The sequence below is a fragment of the Syngnathoides biaculeatus genome, chromosome 3, assembly GCF_019802595.1.
Source record: "Syngnathoides biaculeatus isolate LvHL_M chromosome 3, ASM1980259v1, whole genome shotgun sequence".
Lineage (NCBI taxonomy): Eukaryota > Metazoa > Chordata > Actinopteri > Syngnathiformes > Syngnathidae > Syngnathoides > Syngnathoides biaculeatus.
In genome coordinates this window covers 37,977,805-37,994,985 of record NC_084642.1, presented here as the reverse complement: position 1 = coordinate 37,994,985, position 17,181 = coordinate 37,977,805, and the positions used below count along the sequence as shown (strand labels likewise).

The following is a 17,181-nucleotide window of genomic DNA, read 5'->3' as shown; positions in this document are numbered from 1 at the left end:
TGTGTCTCTGTAATATTTAAATGTGTTCGATGGGAAAAATTTGAGTGTGACAAAGGTGCAAAAACATATGGAATTAGAATGGGGGCAAACAGTTTTTCCACACCGCTGTGTGTGAGTGTGTGTCCATATGTGTTGATTTCCCCCCCTCAAATGAAAATTCCAACTCACCCTGCTGTATAGGCTTGTATTGCACCAAAAAGAATACTAGACAACACATTAGACATGGAAAGGGAGAAATTTGAGTGAAGGGGCTCCAGAAACAATGGGGCACCTCTTGACTTGGGACCCAGGGACGGTGCCTTGCTCAAGGTCACCTTGACAATACCTAGGAAGCAGACTAACATTTATCAAAATGCTAGTTACTATTTTTTTAGTTTGTCCATTGTTGGACTTAAAATGTGACCGATCTGCCTTCAAAGCCCAAGTTCTATCAGAAAAGTCACTGCCACTGCAAATAAATATCCAGTTTAATATGGCGATACCGCAACAACCATAAAACGGTACAAGACATACATGGACTTTACCTTTGACCTGTTGGAGCAGACAGCGACACCCACATCTGGGATCCAGACAATATTCTGAATGGCCCCTGAACCAGCAACAACTGTTTGAACAACTGACCCATCCTGGTAAAGACACAAAATAAATCTAGATCATATACATCCAAATGCAGACACCGTGCATGACATGCAGAGGTTAGAATACGTGTTCTATACAGAGCGTATATGCAAGATTTATTAGTGCAACAAATGACTGGCAATAAAATACTGTCATATCCTAATCTTCACATTCTAATGAAAATTAGTTAAAGTACATATTTTATTCTGACAAGAGATCAAGACTTCATGTACATCCGCCAGCATTTCTACTGTGCATATGAACAATTGTAGCCACAGTTGTACTTGATCACACGGAACACAATGCTTTAGTTTCCCTTGAGATGACAATCTCTGCGGTTTGCCGGCTTCTGATGGACGCGAGGAGTTACACGGATGTTTATGGAAGATTGCGAGGGCGCCAGATGAATTGGATAACGTTATGCAAGACTTGTGCAACACATCAAGGTAGATGATTGATGAGAGCTAGCCAGCTACAGTCTACTTATTAACTAGCAGATAAGTTCAGTAGCTGTTTTAGTGATTTTACTGGCCACGGCCACGATGCTGTGAAGGATCCTAGTAAATCACTTTAAACTAAAAAGGAGCATTTTGGCAATTGCATTCTCCGCAGGGAAAAGGAGTTACTAAACAAACAAACAAACAAAATGCTCTGCTGTCTTCGCTGGTGTTGTGAGAAAATCTGTAACCCCCCCCAAAAAAACAACTGCGCCCTGGATGGACCAAGGACCTATAGATTGCTTTCAAATAATTAAATCAAATTTTTCATTTGTTGGAAAATAATGTCTTTATTTTGGAATAAGTAGGAAAAGGAATAAAAAATTCATTCATAACTGTCAATAGCGATTGGGGATTGTGACGAGTCCGAGGTGTAATATTTAGACTTTTTTTTCCTCAAAGATGAGAAGTCTCCGACATTGATTTTCGTGATTAGCACTAATGGATTTTATTAAATGGGGCTACAACTTCAGCTCAAGAAAATAATTCTTACTCTCAGGGACCAGATGTTCATGAGGCCTCCAACTCCCCCAGAGGCCAAAGCAAGACCATCAGGACTAAAGACAACCATTCTCACTGGAGTGATGTGGCCCTTCAGCTGGAAAACACACGTTGCTGCATGGTGTGACCATTGGGATGACTACAACACAACCACAGTGAAAGCATGTGAAAGGTGAAGTATTAAGTGACTATTTATCAAAACAACAAATGATATTCCTTCAAACGAAAAAAGCACCATGTGTTTAGGATTTGTTTCTTTCTCCCACAAACCCTCTGAGTCTGAGGAATAGGATTCTGGAAAGTTTGAGATTTCCTGTGGAACAGTCCAGACTGTGACCAGACCGTTTTGACAGCATCTGAAAAGCATGACGGCACATGAAACTCAAAGCAATCAAAATCAGTTAGAGTTGTGTTCAGAAGCTCATATGCACTCAATAGACACCCGAATGACCATTTTCAATACAAACTTTGCAAGTTTGTTACAAGAACATAGGAGACAATTATAGGTTCTGCAACAGAAAAAATACACAATTTAGTTACCTAGGAACTAGATAAAACAGTTCTGAGCATCCAAGACAGAGAAAGAGTTGGGATTGGTGCAGATAGTAATGGACAGGTTGGTGAAGGAAAAGGAAACGGGGGCAATGAAGTAGTGATGGGTAAGTACGGCATCCAGGAAAGGAACTTTGAGTGAGAGAGGGCGGTGGACTTTGCAAAAAGAATGGAAATGGCAGTAGTGAACACTTTTTTTCCAGAAGAGGCAAGAACAGAGGGTGGTCTACAAGGGCAGTGGTAGAAGCATGCAGGTGGATTACATTTTGTGCAGATGTATTCTGAAGGACGTTACTGACTGTAAGGTAGTAGTATGGGAGAGTATAGCTCGACACCTGAGGATGGTGGTGTGGACAATAATTCTGGTGGTGAGTAGGAAAATTAAGAAGACAAAGGTAGAGCAGAGAACCATGTGGTGGAAGCTCGGAAAAAGGTGAGACGGGCTCTCGATGGACAGGAGGAGCTCCCGGAAGATTACTACACCCAAGGTGATCAGAGAGGTAGGCAGAGAGTACATAGTGTCTTCTGGTAAGAAAGGGGAGAAGAAGGTTAGCGAGAAAGAAGTGGGACTTAGAGAGGTCTGAGGAGAGGCGAAAGGTGACCCTAAGCATACTGTAGAAATGGTTAAAAAGTGGCTTGAGGATAACAAAGTCAATGTGTTCTCTCAAAGAGTGAGCTGGTTGGATAGGTTTAGAAATGAGCACATCCGAGGGATAGCCAAAGTTGGATGTTTGGAAACATGGTTCGAGAAAGCACACTTCAATGGTTTGGACATGTCAAAGTCTTTCAAGAAAAGAGATTAGCGAAGAAGTGGGACACGGAGAGGACTGAGGAGAGGCGAAAGGAGTACATTGAAATGCGACGTAGGGCGAAGGTAGAGGTGGCGAAGGCTAAACAAGAGGCATATGACGACATGTACACCGGATTGGATACAAAAGAAGGCGAAAAGGATCTCTACAGGTTGGCCAGACAGAGGGATAGAGATGGGAAGGATGTAAAGCAAGTAAAGGTGATTAAGGATAGAGATGGAAATGTGTTGACTGCTGCCAGTAGTGTGCTCAGTAGATGGAAAGAGTGCTACAGTACTACTACTAGTAAACTACAGAGGAATAAAGATGATGAGCCACACAATGAAGTTATGAGAAAGAGGAGCGGAGGCTAGACTCAGGTCAGAAATAAGTATATGCGAGTTTATAGTGGTGAGGCCGGCCATGATGTATGGATTAGAGACAGGTGGCACTGAAGAAACAACAGGAAGCAGAACATGAGTTATCAGAAATGAAGATGTTGAAGTTCTCGCTCGGAGTGAGCAGGTTGGATAGGATTAGAAATTAGAGGGAGAGCCAAAGATGGATGTTTTGGAGAGTGAGTACATTGGTAGAAGGGTGCTGAGGATGGAGGTGCCAGGCAAAAGAGCGAGACGAAGACCACAGAAAAGGTTGATGTGGTGAGGGAGGACATGAAGACTGGGTGTTAGTGAGGAATATCCACAAGATAGGCTTAGATGGAAAAAAATGACACGCTGTGGCGACCCCTAATTGGGACAAGCCGAAAGGAAAAGAAGAATTTGGTCTTTTATATGTGACATCCAGCAATACAATGTATTTCTCCAAACAAATTACGGTACAATACAACAACATTCATGGTTGTAAAGCGATTATATATAGCGAATATATTTTTACTGAAGTATAAATCTAACAAGGGCTGAGGCAATTATTGTGAAGTCAAAGCATTTTACACTGTATTGCTCAAATGTATGTCTTAACCTTTATACGTTTTAGGAAATTGTTAATTTTTTTTCATTATGACCTACATAGCTAGCATGCTGAGAGGCTTTGGACCACATCCTGGTAAGCTGCACCAGGCAACACTATTAATCAGGGAGGGTTGTTTCAGAGTCATTAAACAACACCAGCCGGTGCCCAGTTCAGAACATGAGCCAAGATTTCCCCAAAGCTTCACAGTCTCTTCTTTGGCAGATGTCATCAAGATTTGTCCTGTAGGACTCCACTTCATATTAGTGATTGATTCCTGAAAAACATTAACGTTCATTTGATAACATGTCAATTGTAAATTTACCATTATATTTAAAGTTTGTTGAGCATTTTCATACCTTGTGTGCATCAATTACCACAATGGCTCCTTGTTCTAAGGGCTCTTTGGATCCAATCAGTAGCTTACCGTCTGCATAGCCCACCACAAAGGGCTTGTCTTCTCTGTACCATGCTATGTTCATCACTGCCACTGGGAAAAACAAACAAAATGTACTTAGTATTTCATCAACACATTTGTCCGTCAATCATCAACATAGCTTTCTGATGCAAAACAATCTGCTGCTTTTGTAATTCACAATGCTGTTGAAACCATTACTAACATGAAAAATATAACACAATCTCCATACCATCTTTCCTATAGCAGTGCTCCAACTCTGTTCGGTGCATACTGCAGGAATCCAGTACTTCAATGAGGCCCAGTGATCCATCCATTCGACCCACCAAAAGCATGTCTGTGGGTTCCCCAGACCACAAAGATTCTGCTTCATCTTCAGGCCAAGCCAGGGCTGAAACCCAGTGAGGCTGCACATCCAAAAGGCCTTTACCACCTTCAAGAAGGAAATGAGAGTCCAGTCATAAAACAATGAATTGCTGTGACTTTCGGAAAGTCCTGTCAGGTTTTCGCTCAGTGAATCACTTGGATGATTCATTTGGCAAGATTTGTACACAGTTTGCCAGCAACAATCATGAAAGTCTTATTGCAATGACAGGTAAATGGATGACAAATTGAAAACAAATAAATACTGTATGGAATTTCTATGTGCAGTAAAACATATCCATCCAATTCAAATACCACTTGCTCTCATTTGGGATGCGATTAAGACGGATCTCATCCCGTCAAACTTTAGGGAAGAGGAGGGGTAAAGCAGTCAATCACAGGGCACAACGATTCACACTCATATTACCACCACCCAAGTAGTCTTTTATCTTCAGTAAACCCAACAAACCAGAACCTGTGACTGTCATGCAGAGATGCTCAAGATAGACCACTGAGCTGTATTCATTCAATTTTATTATTTTTTTGACTTGTGAAGCCCTGTTAGAACAAAAATAATCTACCAACAAAAATTACCTTACTCTTTGTGCTATGTTTATACAAATTCACATGAGACAATACAATATTAAGAAGCACCAACAAACTCTATTATAATTCAACTGTTGTGGATGATCATGTTTAGGGAGTGGTCCAAGCAAAATTTGTGGTGGGAGAATTGTTTTCTTTTAATGGAAGCAATGAATGTACATAATCTGCCACTTATAGGTTGTATGACATTAGAACATGCCATTTGTAGTTTAGGGCGAGTACGATAAACATATTTAGCTCTATTGAAACTTTTTTAATGAACAAATATAACTACTAATTAATTCTCATTAGCAAAATATCAGGCTGAAAAAGTGAAGACGAGGTTGAATGTTTACCATTAACTTGCCAAATGTTGACCATCTTCTCCACGGCAGATGCAAGATATTTTCCAGTCACACTCCAAGCCAGTGGAGTTAGGGAAAAGTCACTAGGTGAACCCATACATGTCCGGCCTTCCACTGATGAACCATCTCTGAAAAGAAAAGAAAACAAAATAAAAAAAAAATGCTTATATAAATTGATATTATTGTAATTATTGAAACAAGAACAAAAAACTGAGTTACTTCCAAATGATGACTTAACCAATTGAATAATACAGTATTCAAGTTATAGAGAGATGTGGCTACATAGTACTGACTGGTTGGAGAAAAACTACCATAATTTCTCACGTATAATTAGCGCGCATGTTTAACACTCACTCCCAAAGTTTACCTAAAAATTCAGGAATACCCTACACAACTACATATATGCAGTCATAAGTACCCTGTCATATTGGAATGAAAGTGTAGGTTACACGTCTTTCAAAACCTCTAGGTAGTGATGGCATATTTGAATCAAAGTATATACAGTGCCCTCCATAATTATTGCCACCCCCGGTTAAGATGTGTTAAAAGCCTTAAAATAAATTTGTTTATTGCAGAAGAATACTGTCACACTGACAATTTTAGGAAAATGTACTTCAACTCAAATGAATTGTAAGAAAAGAAAAAAAAAATCCCAGATTAAAATTTTTTATTTTTCATTAAATCACCTGTTCCACAATTATTGGCACCCTTAACAATTCCCAGGAAATAAATAAAATTGAAGCTTTTCTGTCATTTCTACAGTAGTTTACAAAGTTTACCAGAGTATGTAGGAATTCATCACTTCCTGTTTCCCTGGGGTATAAATATGACGCGACACAGAGGCCATTTCTCTTATCCACTCTTAAACATGGGAAAGACAAAGGAACACAGCATACAAGTGAGGCAGATGTGCGTCAACCTTCACAGGTCAGGCAGAGGCTACAAGAAGATTGCCACTCAACTGCAGCTGCCCATATCCACTGTGAGAGGAATAATTAAGAAGTTCAAAAGTGGAACCGTGGTAAACAAGCCTGGATGAGGACCCAAGTTTATTTTGCCACCATGCACAGTGAGGAGGATGGTAAGAGAAATCAAAAGATCGCCAAAGCTCACTGTTACAGAATTACAACAAATGGTAGCATCTTGGGGTCACAAAGTCTTCAAATCAACCATCAGGCGCTGTCTACACGCCAACAAGCTGTTTGGGAGGCATGCACGGAGAAAACCTTTCCTCACTCACAATCATAAACGCAGACATCTGGAGTTCGCCAAGCGGTATTGGAGCTTCAACTGGGACCGTGTGCTTTGGTCAGATGAGATCATGATTGAGCTTTTTGGCAACAAACACTCTAGGTGGGTCTGGCCTGCCACAAAAGATGCGCATGCTGAAAAGCACCTCATACCCACTGTGAAGTATGGGGGTGGGTCAGTGATGCTGTGGGCCTGTTTCGCTTCCAAAGGCCCTGGGAACCTTGTTAGGGTGCATGGCATCATGAATGCTTTGAAATACCAGGACATTTTAAATCAAAATCTGTTGCCCTCTGCCCGAAAGCTGAAGATGGGTCGTCACTGGGTCTTTCAGCAAGACAATGACCCTAAACATATGGCCATATCTACACAGAATGGTTCACCAGACACAAAATCAAGCTCCTCCCATGGCCATCTCAGTCCCCAGACCTCAATCCCATTGAAAACCTGTGGGGTGAGCTGAGGAGGACAGTACAGAGGAGAGGACCCAGGTCTTTGGATGATTTGGAGACATTCTGCAAAGAGGAATGGCTATTTCTGTCTTTTCCCATCTTGTGAAACATTATGGAAGATTAGATGCTGTTTTGTTCTCAAAAGGGGGTTGTACAAAGTATTAACACCAGGGGTGCTAATAATTGTGACACACATTATTTGATGTCAAATAATTATTTCTTTATGTGGTATTTTTACCCCACTGAATAAATGCACTTGTATTGAAGGTTGGATTTTTCTCTTTTTTTCCATTAAGGTCCCATATTATTTAGAAAAAAAAATTATTAGAACCTAAAAAACACATCTTAATCAGGGGTCCCAATAATTATGGAGGGCACTGTACCTCTCTCAAAACCAATAGGTGGCGGTGGCTTATTGGCATGCAAGTGTACAGCAATCTCTAAATGTAAGCCCCCAGTAATTTGGTGGGCGAACGTACCGCCCCAGGAATTTCCAAAAGCCTGTAGCTTCTGTCAACATCTTCAATGGCTACATCTATTACAATAGTAAGTATGTAACACAATTGCCTACTTTATGGAATGTGAACACATATGCATCATATGCAGCATGATGTCACATTTTCATTTGCATTTTTGGGGAAATAGTTTCATGACTGCAAGCTTATGTGAAACTGGAAATATTGCACCCTGTTTTTTTTTTTAGAAGAAATTGAGTGCAATGATTGTGTTTGAAATTGATTTGACACATTGAGGTTTTAGGTTTTAAGACACATCTTTGTTGGTACTTTATACAAATTTGATCATCTTATTGCCGTGAGCAGGATGGCTGTGTTCATTAGGCTTCACTGCAAAATGTTCCTACATTATCGTAGTGGCATTAAGCTTTGGAAATAATTCCATTCATGTCACTCAGTTTTCTGTGACTGCTCACTGTCTCACTTAAGCTTCGCGCACGTGAGCGCCCATATTTCATAAGTGTGTACGCTTGTGCACACATACGCTGACGTCACTGTGTCTCTCCGGTGCATAAGTTTTGAAAAAACGCTGCAGTTCTTCAAGTCAGAGGTGTCGCTACAGCTGGTGTTAGCTACGTCACAGAGGACCAGCGCCACACCCTCAGCAGAGGAATCAAGGGTGCCCAACCAGTCTATGTGTTCTGTGGACTTGGAGAAGAAGTTTGACTGTGTCTCTCAGAGAGTCCTTTGGAGGGTGTTTTGGGAGTATGGGTAGTGGAGGAGTTCAAATTTCTTTGGGTCTTGTTGACAAGTGAGGGAAGAATGACAGGTGGATCAGTACGGCGTCTCCAGTAAGGTGGGCATTGTATCAGTCCATTGTGAAGAAGGAGCTAAGCAGAAAGGCGAAGCTCTCTATTTACCGGGCGATCTACCGGTCCTACCCTCACCAATGGCTATGAGCTGTGCGTCATAACTGAAAAAACTACATCCCAGATACAAGTGGACCAAATGAGTTTCCTCTGCAGGGTGTCCAGGATCTTCCTTAGAGATAGGGTGAGAAACTTGGTCATCCGGGAGGGGCTCAGAGTAGGGTCGTTGCTCCGCCGCATTGAGAGGGGCCAGATGAGGGGGCTGGGGCATCTGATTTGGATGCCTCCTGTACGCCTCCCTGGTGAGGTGTCCGGAGCATGTCCCACCGGAAAGAGACCCCGAGGATGACCCAGGACACGCTGGAGAGACTATGTCTTTGAACTTTCTTAGGAACACCTCGGGATCCCCTCTGAAGAGTTGGAAGAATTTGCTGTGGAGAGGGAAGGCTGGGCTTTCCTGCTATCGTTACTGCCCCGGCAACCTCAGATAGGCGGAAGAAAATTAATGGATGGATTGATGTGTTTTGCATAACATCCAAACTCCATTGGAATTAGGGTTTGTAATTTGAAAGCAAACTAAGATTATAATGTTAGTTAATGCAAAAATTGTGCAAAGCAAAAATCGCAATGATGAAGACTAACACGTTAGCAATTGTAAAGTCTTTTATAGGTGTAGAACACGTCAAGGTTTTTGGATGTTTTGTGTTTCTGTGTCTTACTCCTTATTAAAGATGCAGGTCTGCTGGAGGGTATACTGGCTTTTGGTAACGTTCCACACCCTGACTGTGCCATCATTGCCACTAGTTGCCAATAAGCTTTTCTTTTTGGACCAACAGCAGGTGAGTACCTAAAACAAAAGAAAAATGCATTTAAATGTCAAATACAATAGTTTGGAACAAGCATACGAGCATTCTCATGACAACCCACCCTACTCTGATGAGCTTCTAACTTGATAAAAGAGCACTTTCGCAGGTCCCCTGCCATATCGGCAAAGGTCTGTGGCCTGCTCTGATTGTCACGGTCATGGGCAGCGAGTGTGCACACCAGTTGCTGGGCAGCCCACTGTCGATGTTGTGAAGAAAGTCTGGAGGACAGGCAGCAGGCTGCAAGAGCATTGGCTAGCTCAAGAGGGCCTACAGCGGAGGGATTATGGGAAGGATGGGCATACAAATGCGCAATTAGACCTGCTTGACATGGAAACAAGAGAAGGATTGCCTGTGAGTGAGAGAATGTAATACAAACAAAGACAAAAAAAACCATGCAAAACAAAAAGGTGATGTACGGTACATTAAAAAGGAGGCGAGTATGCCCCAAACAGCTTTTTTTTTTTTCCAAATTACAATTAGATACCTAAAATGTATACAACACAGCAGATGAATCACAAAATCTTTGGACTTGACTCAATTATGTTTTTGTGTTTAAAATATTCGACAATTACATTTTGAGGTAAACTGTAGTGTATGTAGTAGCAAATGTCAAGGTAGAAAGAAACTCATCTAAATATCTAATCAACTCTCAATACTTCATTTATGCTATGAAAACACACCTCTTTTTTCCACATCAGCCTTTTCATAAGCAGGCCTGAGTTCGGCCACTTTATCTGCCAGAAGAGCGACCAGAGCCTGTGTCACTACAAAGTTTGGAGAGGTAATAAGCTTGTTCTCCTCAGCCACACTGCGTAAAAAACTTGGTAAGAATTTCCTCTGGACAGCATCATCTACTGTTGTATGATTCATGCCTGTTGCTGCAGAGATCAGATTCTGGAAAATAAAAGAAACAGGTGTCAACAATAAAAATAAATCCAATTTATAGTGACACACAGGAACAGCAAATATTTCTGCAAAGTCAAACACAAAGTAAGGTATTTGACTCCACCTACAATGCCGATTTTTACAGAAATGAGACTCATTCCATTGCCATCTTGGCTACGTGCTTTGGTTCATTCTTGTGTTATAAGGTAAATTGACAATCGCAACGGTTGATCTTCTGGATGATTCTATCTCCCAAAGAGAACACTGGAATGCCGCATTTAGTGATCAAATTTCCGAATAGTCAAGGCCATAGTGCTTTTCAGGGCTTTCATTGCTGCTGAAATTCTTTTGTATGTATTTCATGTATGTTCCTTAAATTTGTGCCTTGACACAATCAGGTCCCAGAGGTCTGCAGACAATTCCTTGCTTGATTTCTGTTGATATGCACGACCAACACTTATGTACACAGGTTTGTATTCTTTTCCTTTCGACTTGTCCATCTAAGCCTATGTCCTACATCTTCCTCTTTAACCCCCAATGCCCTAATGTCTTCCCTCACAACATCCATCAACCTTCTCTTTGGTCTTCCTCTCACTCTTTTGCCTGGCAGCTCCATCCTCAGCACACTTCTGCCAATATACTCACTCTCTCGCCTTTGGGCATGTTCAAACCATCGAAGTCTGGTCTCTCGGATCTCGTCTCCAAAACATCCAAATTTGGCTGTCCCTCTAATGAAATGATTTCTAACCCTATCCAGCCTGTTCACACCAAGCGAGAACCTCAGCATCTTCATTTCTGCTACCTCCAGTTCTGTTTCTGTTGTTTCTTCAGAGCCACCGTCTCTAATCCGTACATCATGGCCGGCCTCACCACTGTTTTATAAACTTTGCCCTTCATCCTAGCGGAGACTCTTCTGTCACATAGAACACCAGACACCTTCCGCCAACTGTTCCATCCTGCTTGGACGCGTTTCTTCACTTCCTTGCCACACTCACCATTGCTCTGTATTGTTGACCTGAGATATTTGAAGTCATCCACCCTCGCTCTCTCTTCTCCCTGGAGCTTCACTCTTCCTCCTACGCTGCTCTCATTCACGAACATATATCATGAACATATATTGTTTTACTTCGGCTAATCATCATTCCTCTTCTTTCCAGTGGATGTCTCCATCTTTCTAATTGTTCCTCCGCCTGCTCCCTGCTTTCACTGCACATCACAACATCACCTGCGAACATCATGGTCCAAGGGGATTCCAGTCTAACCTCATTTGGCAGCCTATCCTTACACAGCAAACAGGAAGAGGCTCAGGGCTGATCCCTGATGCAGTACCACCTTTACCTTAAATTCTTCTGTTACCCCTACGGCACACCTCACCACTGTTCTGCAGCCCTCATACATGTCCTGTACTATTCTAATGATTCTTAATCTACTATTTCTCCGCCACACCAGAGTTACGCATGCAGTATCACAGTTCCTCCTTTGGTACACATTCTAGCTCCTTCTGACCTTCTCTGTACTTTTCCACTAGCATCTTCAAGGCAAATAATGAATCTGTGGTACTCTTTCTATGCATGAAACCACACTGTTGCTTGCAGATACTTACTTCTACCCTGAGTCCACCTTCCACTACTCTTTCCCATAACTTCATCATGTCAGCTTTAGTCCTCTATAGTTTCCACAGCTCTGCACATCGCCTTTATTCTTAAAAATGGGAACTAGCACACTTTTCCGCCATTCTTCAGGCATCTTCTCACCTGCTCGTAATCTGTTGAATAAGTTGGCAAAAAACTCCACAACCACCTCTCCAAATTGCTTCCATACCTCAACTGGTATGTCATCAGGACCAACTGCCTTTCCATTTTTCATCCTTTGTAGTGCCTTTCTGACTTCCCCTCACTAATCATTGCCACTCACTCATTTCCTTCATTTATCAACATCTGACAGTATTCTTTCCATCTACAGCATTTAGCACATGACTGTCACCAGTCAACACATTTCCATCTCTATCCTTAATCACCTTTACTTGCTGTACAGCCTTCCCATCTCTATCCCTCTGTCTGGCCAACCTGTAGAGATCCTTTTCGCCTTCTTTTGTATCCAATCTGGTGTACATGTCGTCATATGCCTCTTGTTTAGCCTTCGCCACCTCTTCCTTTTCCCTACGACGCATCTCAATGTATTCCTGACGCCTATCCTCAGTCCTACCAGTGTAACACTTTTTTGCTAATCTCTTTCCTTGTATCACTTACTGTATTTTGGGGGTCCACCACCAAGTCTCCTTCTCCCCTTTCCTACCAAAAGACACACCATGTCTCCTGCCTGTCTTTCTGATCACATTGGCTGTTGTAGTCCAGTGTTCCGGGAGCTCCTCCTGTCCATCGAGAGCCTGTCTCACTTCTTTCCGAAAAGCTGCACAACATTCTTCTTTTCTCAGCTTCCACCACATGGTTCTCTGCTCTATCTTTGTCTTCTTAATTTTCCTACCTACCACCAGTCATCCTACATACCACTATCCTATGCTGTCAAGATACACTCCCCTACCACGACCTTACAGTAAGTAACCTCCTTCCGATTACATCGTTTGCACAAAATATAATCCACCTGCGTATTTCTCCCTCCGCTCTTGTAGGTCACTCTCTGTTCCTGCCTCTTCTGTTCACCACAGCCGATTCCATCTTTTTGCAAAGCCCACCACAATCTGTCCCTCGAAGTTCCTTTTCCTAGATGCCGTACTTACTCATCACTTCGTCTTATTTCCTTCACCAACATGTCCATTAATTACCTGCACCAATCACAACCCTCTCTCTATCTGGGATGCTCAGAACTACTTCATCTAGTTCCTTCCAAAATTTCTCTTTCAACTCAAGGTCACATCCTACTTGTGGGGTATAGCCGCTTGTCACATTATACATAATACCCTCAATTTGGAATTTCAGTCTCATCACTCGATCTGACACTCTTTTCACCTCCAAGACATTCTTAGCCAGCGCTTCCTTTAAAATAACTCCATTTCTCTTCCCATCTACTCCATGGTAAAATAATTTAAACCCTGCTCCTAAACTTCTAGCCTTACTAACTTTCCATCTGTTCTCTTCGATGCACAATATGTCAACCTTTCTCCTAGTCATCATGTCAACCAACTCCTAACCTTTTCCTGTCATAGTCCCAACATTCAAAGTCCCTAGCCTTAGTTGTAGGCTCTGTGCATTCCTCTTCTTCTTCTGCCGACGAATCCGCTTTCCTCCTCTTCTGTGTCTTTGACATATACACACACACACACACACACACACACACACACACACACACACACACACACACACACACACACACCACACACACACACACACACACACACACACAGGTGTCCCATTCCAAATTATGTTGAATCAAACTGACTTGACAACAGGTGAAGTCCATTCATGTAGAAGTATTTCAAGGATGAGTGGAAATCTGATGAATCTGAGTTTAAGTTTGAGTATCATATCAAAGGGTGTGAATACTCATTTGCCTAATATACTTGAATTACACAAATGTTTGAAAACATTTTTACATTGTACTTATGTCATATTTTAGGTAGATTTTTTTTAAAAGAAAACTATACTCAAATCAACTTTTAGAGTAAGCCTGAATGTGAAGGGGTCTGAATACTTTCAAGTTGCACTGTATGTATCGCACTTAGACTACTTAAAACACAAGTATTGGATGAAACTGTCAAGAGCACAGAATCAATGGTGTCATTCTTTGAATCCGATCAGAAAAATGAAAAAGGTGTGAGGCGACACAATAACCCTGGGCTTTATTAATAGTAAATTACATTTTAGAATATCTTTTCTATTTTATCAATAGGTTTTTGCTTGCGTAAAGTAAAAGAGAATACCTGAGTGCAGAGCTGCACCAACAGTTTGGCAGCACTGGGGCTGTTGGAGGCCAAGCAGCCCACAGCTGTGCTGAGATAAGCGAGACAGGAAATGGGTTTGCTGGCCTTGGTAGCTCCACGTGTCCTTTCAGGATGCCCAGAGGCTGCTATAGGACCAGTAGAAAGTCCGGCTCGGCCTGCTGCTGCCAGGCACATGAACCTGACAAGAGTCCTGATATCTGTTAAACCAAGTGACTCCAGGCCAGCTGCAAGGCTGCAATTTGAACCGCTATGTGGCAGGGAAGTAGTGATGATGAAAGAAGGATATAAAGGTAGAGGACAGGACAAAAACATACATATTACACATGCATAATGCATATTAGCATTATTCCAAAGAAAGAAAACCAAGGTGTACATGTATGTCATTTACATTTGCTTTAGTGAATGGACAGTAAAAAAGGGTTTTCCACCAATGTATGTCGGTCTAAACTACCTGACAGAGAGCAGAGAGAGGGCTCTCATCACCATGGTCCTGGCAAGAAGAACCTGGGCTGCACAAGTCACCCTTCTCAGGGCCATGATTCGGTCATGAGGGTTCTGGAGGGCAGCTGCCTGTTCCCCAAGTGTTACCCTGCCTGAAGAACTTTTATCCACGGATATCTGACAACCTGCAAATAAATGCACCGAATTTACCTTTGTGAACTGTGCTTACAGCATGTCATTGATGGCCTAAATTTTTTGGGTGAGTCCTTTTTATGTGCATCTATGTCTCTTCACGAGTTATACATGTATCATATATTTGCAATAGTTTTTAATAAGTGAGGTTTTAACCAGTTTCTTGGATCTTTTGCATGGCTCCAACCTATTTCTGAACAGCATGGTTGTATGTAAACAATAACAGCAATAAAAATGCTTCAAGGCAGAGATTTTACTTCAACCTTTTTTGTAATCTAATTATTCAAGTTAACTCAGTAATCAATTTCAGCTCTGGTGGAAAAGAAGCACATTTACCTGTGCTCTGGAAATAACCAGTGTTAATAAATACGCAGTGCTAAAAACGAGTAGCTCTCCAGCACTATCACTGGGTAAAAGTAGCTCAAGGAAGATCCCAGAACTAGTGTGTGGAAATTACACAATATATTGGTGTATATGTCTCAACTAATCAAAAATGAATTCTGTAACAGACTTTTTTTTTTTTTTTTTTTAAGCCACTGCGGCAGTACTTCTGATAGAACACACTAACCAATCTGCAGCAGTGTCTCCTCCATACTGTTGGTCGCAGTTACCATGGCTGCAGAGGCCCCTAAAGGGTCACTATCTGGGAACTGAACAGCCTCTGGGATAGTCTTACATTCACTCAGACCTAATGGACCTGCCAAAAACTCAAATTCTTCTTCTCCTGTTAGCTTCTCATCTTCACCAACATCCATCATGTCCCAGTCCTCTGCAGTGTCACACACAAAAAAAGTGAACTCAAAGAACAATGGAAAACACATTTCGAACCTGATTTACTAAAGATTTACATTTTTTTTTTTAAATGCAAACATGGAAGTAGGGCTGCATGGCATAAACAGAATAATTGTTAGAAGGTATAAAGTACATTTGGATGAAGGTATGGCTTTAGACTTTACAGATAAATTATGATAAAGCTTACTGATGACATTGTAGCTGTCCCGAGAAATTGTGAGGAGAAAAGAAAATTTGGGTGTTTACGCTAGTACACTCCCTAATGCTCATCTAAGCACCCACATAGTAGGTAACAAGCAACATTTACCAAAGTATTATAACAAAAGTAGGAGTAACGTAAGAAACCAATGAACATCATTAGCTAGTTTTAGTGGTGACTTATAAAATGATGGAAGTTCATTCCAAGGTAAAGGCAAAGATACACAGCAAGGTTTTTTCATCACGTGTACCCCTAACTCTTTCCCAACCTGCAGAATCCAGACTGGAGACTTTATTGAAAGAGTTGTACATGCAGAAGAATAAATTCCTCATAAATTCTATCTATATGAAACTTTTTACATTGTATTACATTTATATATGGAAAGTCGTCAAGACTGCCTTTGTCATTGCTATTTGTGCCTAATATAAATTCTAACTATGCTAGTCTCCCTCCACTTAAAGATAAATTAAGTAAAATTATCCATCTTTTCTCCATGATAAGATCTACCTACAGTGGTGTAAAAAGTATTGTACACCAATTGTACAAGTTCTCCCACTTAAAAAGATGAGAGTTGCCTGTAATTTTCATAAGTGTATGCCATCCATGAGACAAAATGAGGAAAAAAAAAAAGGAAATATAACATCAGTTTGATTTTATTAGAATTTATGAGCAAATTATGGTGGGGAAAAGGTATTTGATCAATAGCAAAAGGCAATGTCAGAGGCCAAACATTTTCTGTAAATCTTTACAAGATACCCACACATTGTGGCTGTTATTTTGGTGAAATTCTCCATGCACCCTCGTCCAATGTAGGGATGTTTTTTGGCGCGCTGTCGTCGGGCAACATAGAGTTTCAAATCCCTACAAAGATTTTCTATGAGCTTAAGATCTGGAGAGCGGGTAGGTTCCAGGACCTTGAAATGCTTCTGATGATGGAATTATTCCGTTGCCCGTGCAGTGTGTTTGTAATCATTGTCATGCAGAAAGACCCAGCCATGTTTTATTTTCAATGCCTTTGCTGAGGGAAGGAGGTTTTCACAGAAAATCTCATGACAGATGGCCCGATTCAGTCTTTCCTTCACAGGGATCAATCATCCTGGTGGCTTTGCGGAAAAACAGCCCTAAAGCATGGGTGACCGTAACAGGGTCTGAGTCTTACAGTCTTTGTTATTTTGGTCGCAGCTCTTCTGCAGGTCATTAACTAGGCCCCTAATGTTGTTCTGGGATTTTTGCT

The 17,181-nt window shown here is 41.4% G+C and overlaps 1 protein-coding gene across 10 annotated transcripts in view; it reads right to left on the bottom strand.

Moving 5' to 3' along the window:
- Positions 1 to 17,181, bottom strand: part of herc1 (HECT and RLD domain containing E3 ubiquitin protein ligase family member 1) — a 219,481-nt gene that overhangs the window by 37,061 nt on the left and 165,239 nt on the right. For 9 of the 10 annotated variants that reach the window (XM_061815706.1, XM_061815707.1, XM_061815705.1 and 6 more), the window contains 13 exons: positions 15,525 to 15,725; positions 14,775 to 14,949; positions 14,303 to 14,570; positions 10,221 to 10,434; positions 9,602 to 9,858; positions 9,394 to 9,521; positions 5,642 to 5,778; positions 4,570 to 4,770; positions 4,282 to 4,412; positions 3,982 to 4,199; positions 1,852 to 1,972; positions 1,609 to 1,755; positions 525 to 626 (listed from right to left, as the gene is read on the bottom strand). In XM_061815706.1, coding sequence (XP_061671690.1) covers positions 525 to 626; positions 1,609 to 1,755; positions 1,852 to 1,972; positions 3,982 to 4,199; positions 4,282 to 4,412; positions 4,570 to 4,770; positions 5,642 to 5,778; positions 9,394 to 9,521; positions 9,602 to 9,858; positions 10,221 to 10,434; positions 14,303 to 14,570; positions 14,775 to 14,949; positions 15,525 to 15,725 — 2,300 coding nt within the window. The remainder of the gene's footprint in view (positions 1 to 524; positions 627 to 1,608; positions 1,756 to 1,851; positions 1,973 to 3,981; positions 4,200 to 4,281; positions 4,413 to 4,569; positions 4,771 to 5,641; positions 5,779 to 9,393; positions 9,522 to 9,601; positions 9,859 to 10,220; positions 10,435 to 14,302; positions 14,571 to 14,774; positions 14,950 to 15,524; positions 15,726 to 17,181) is intronic. The other variant, XM_061815713.1, reaches the window with a different exon arrangement.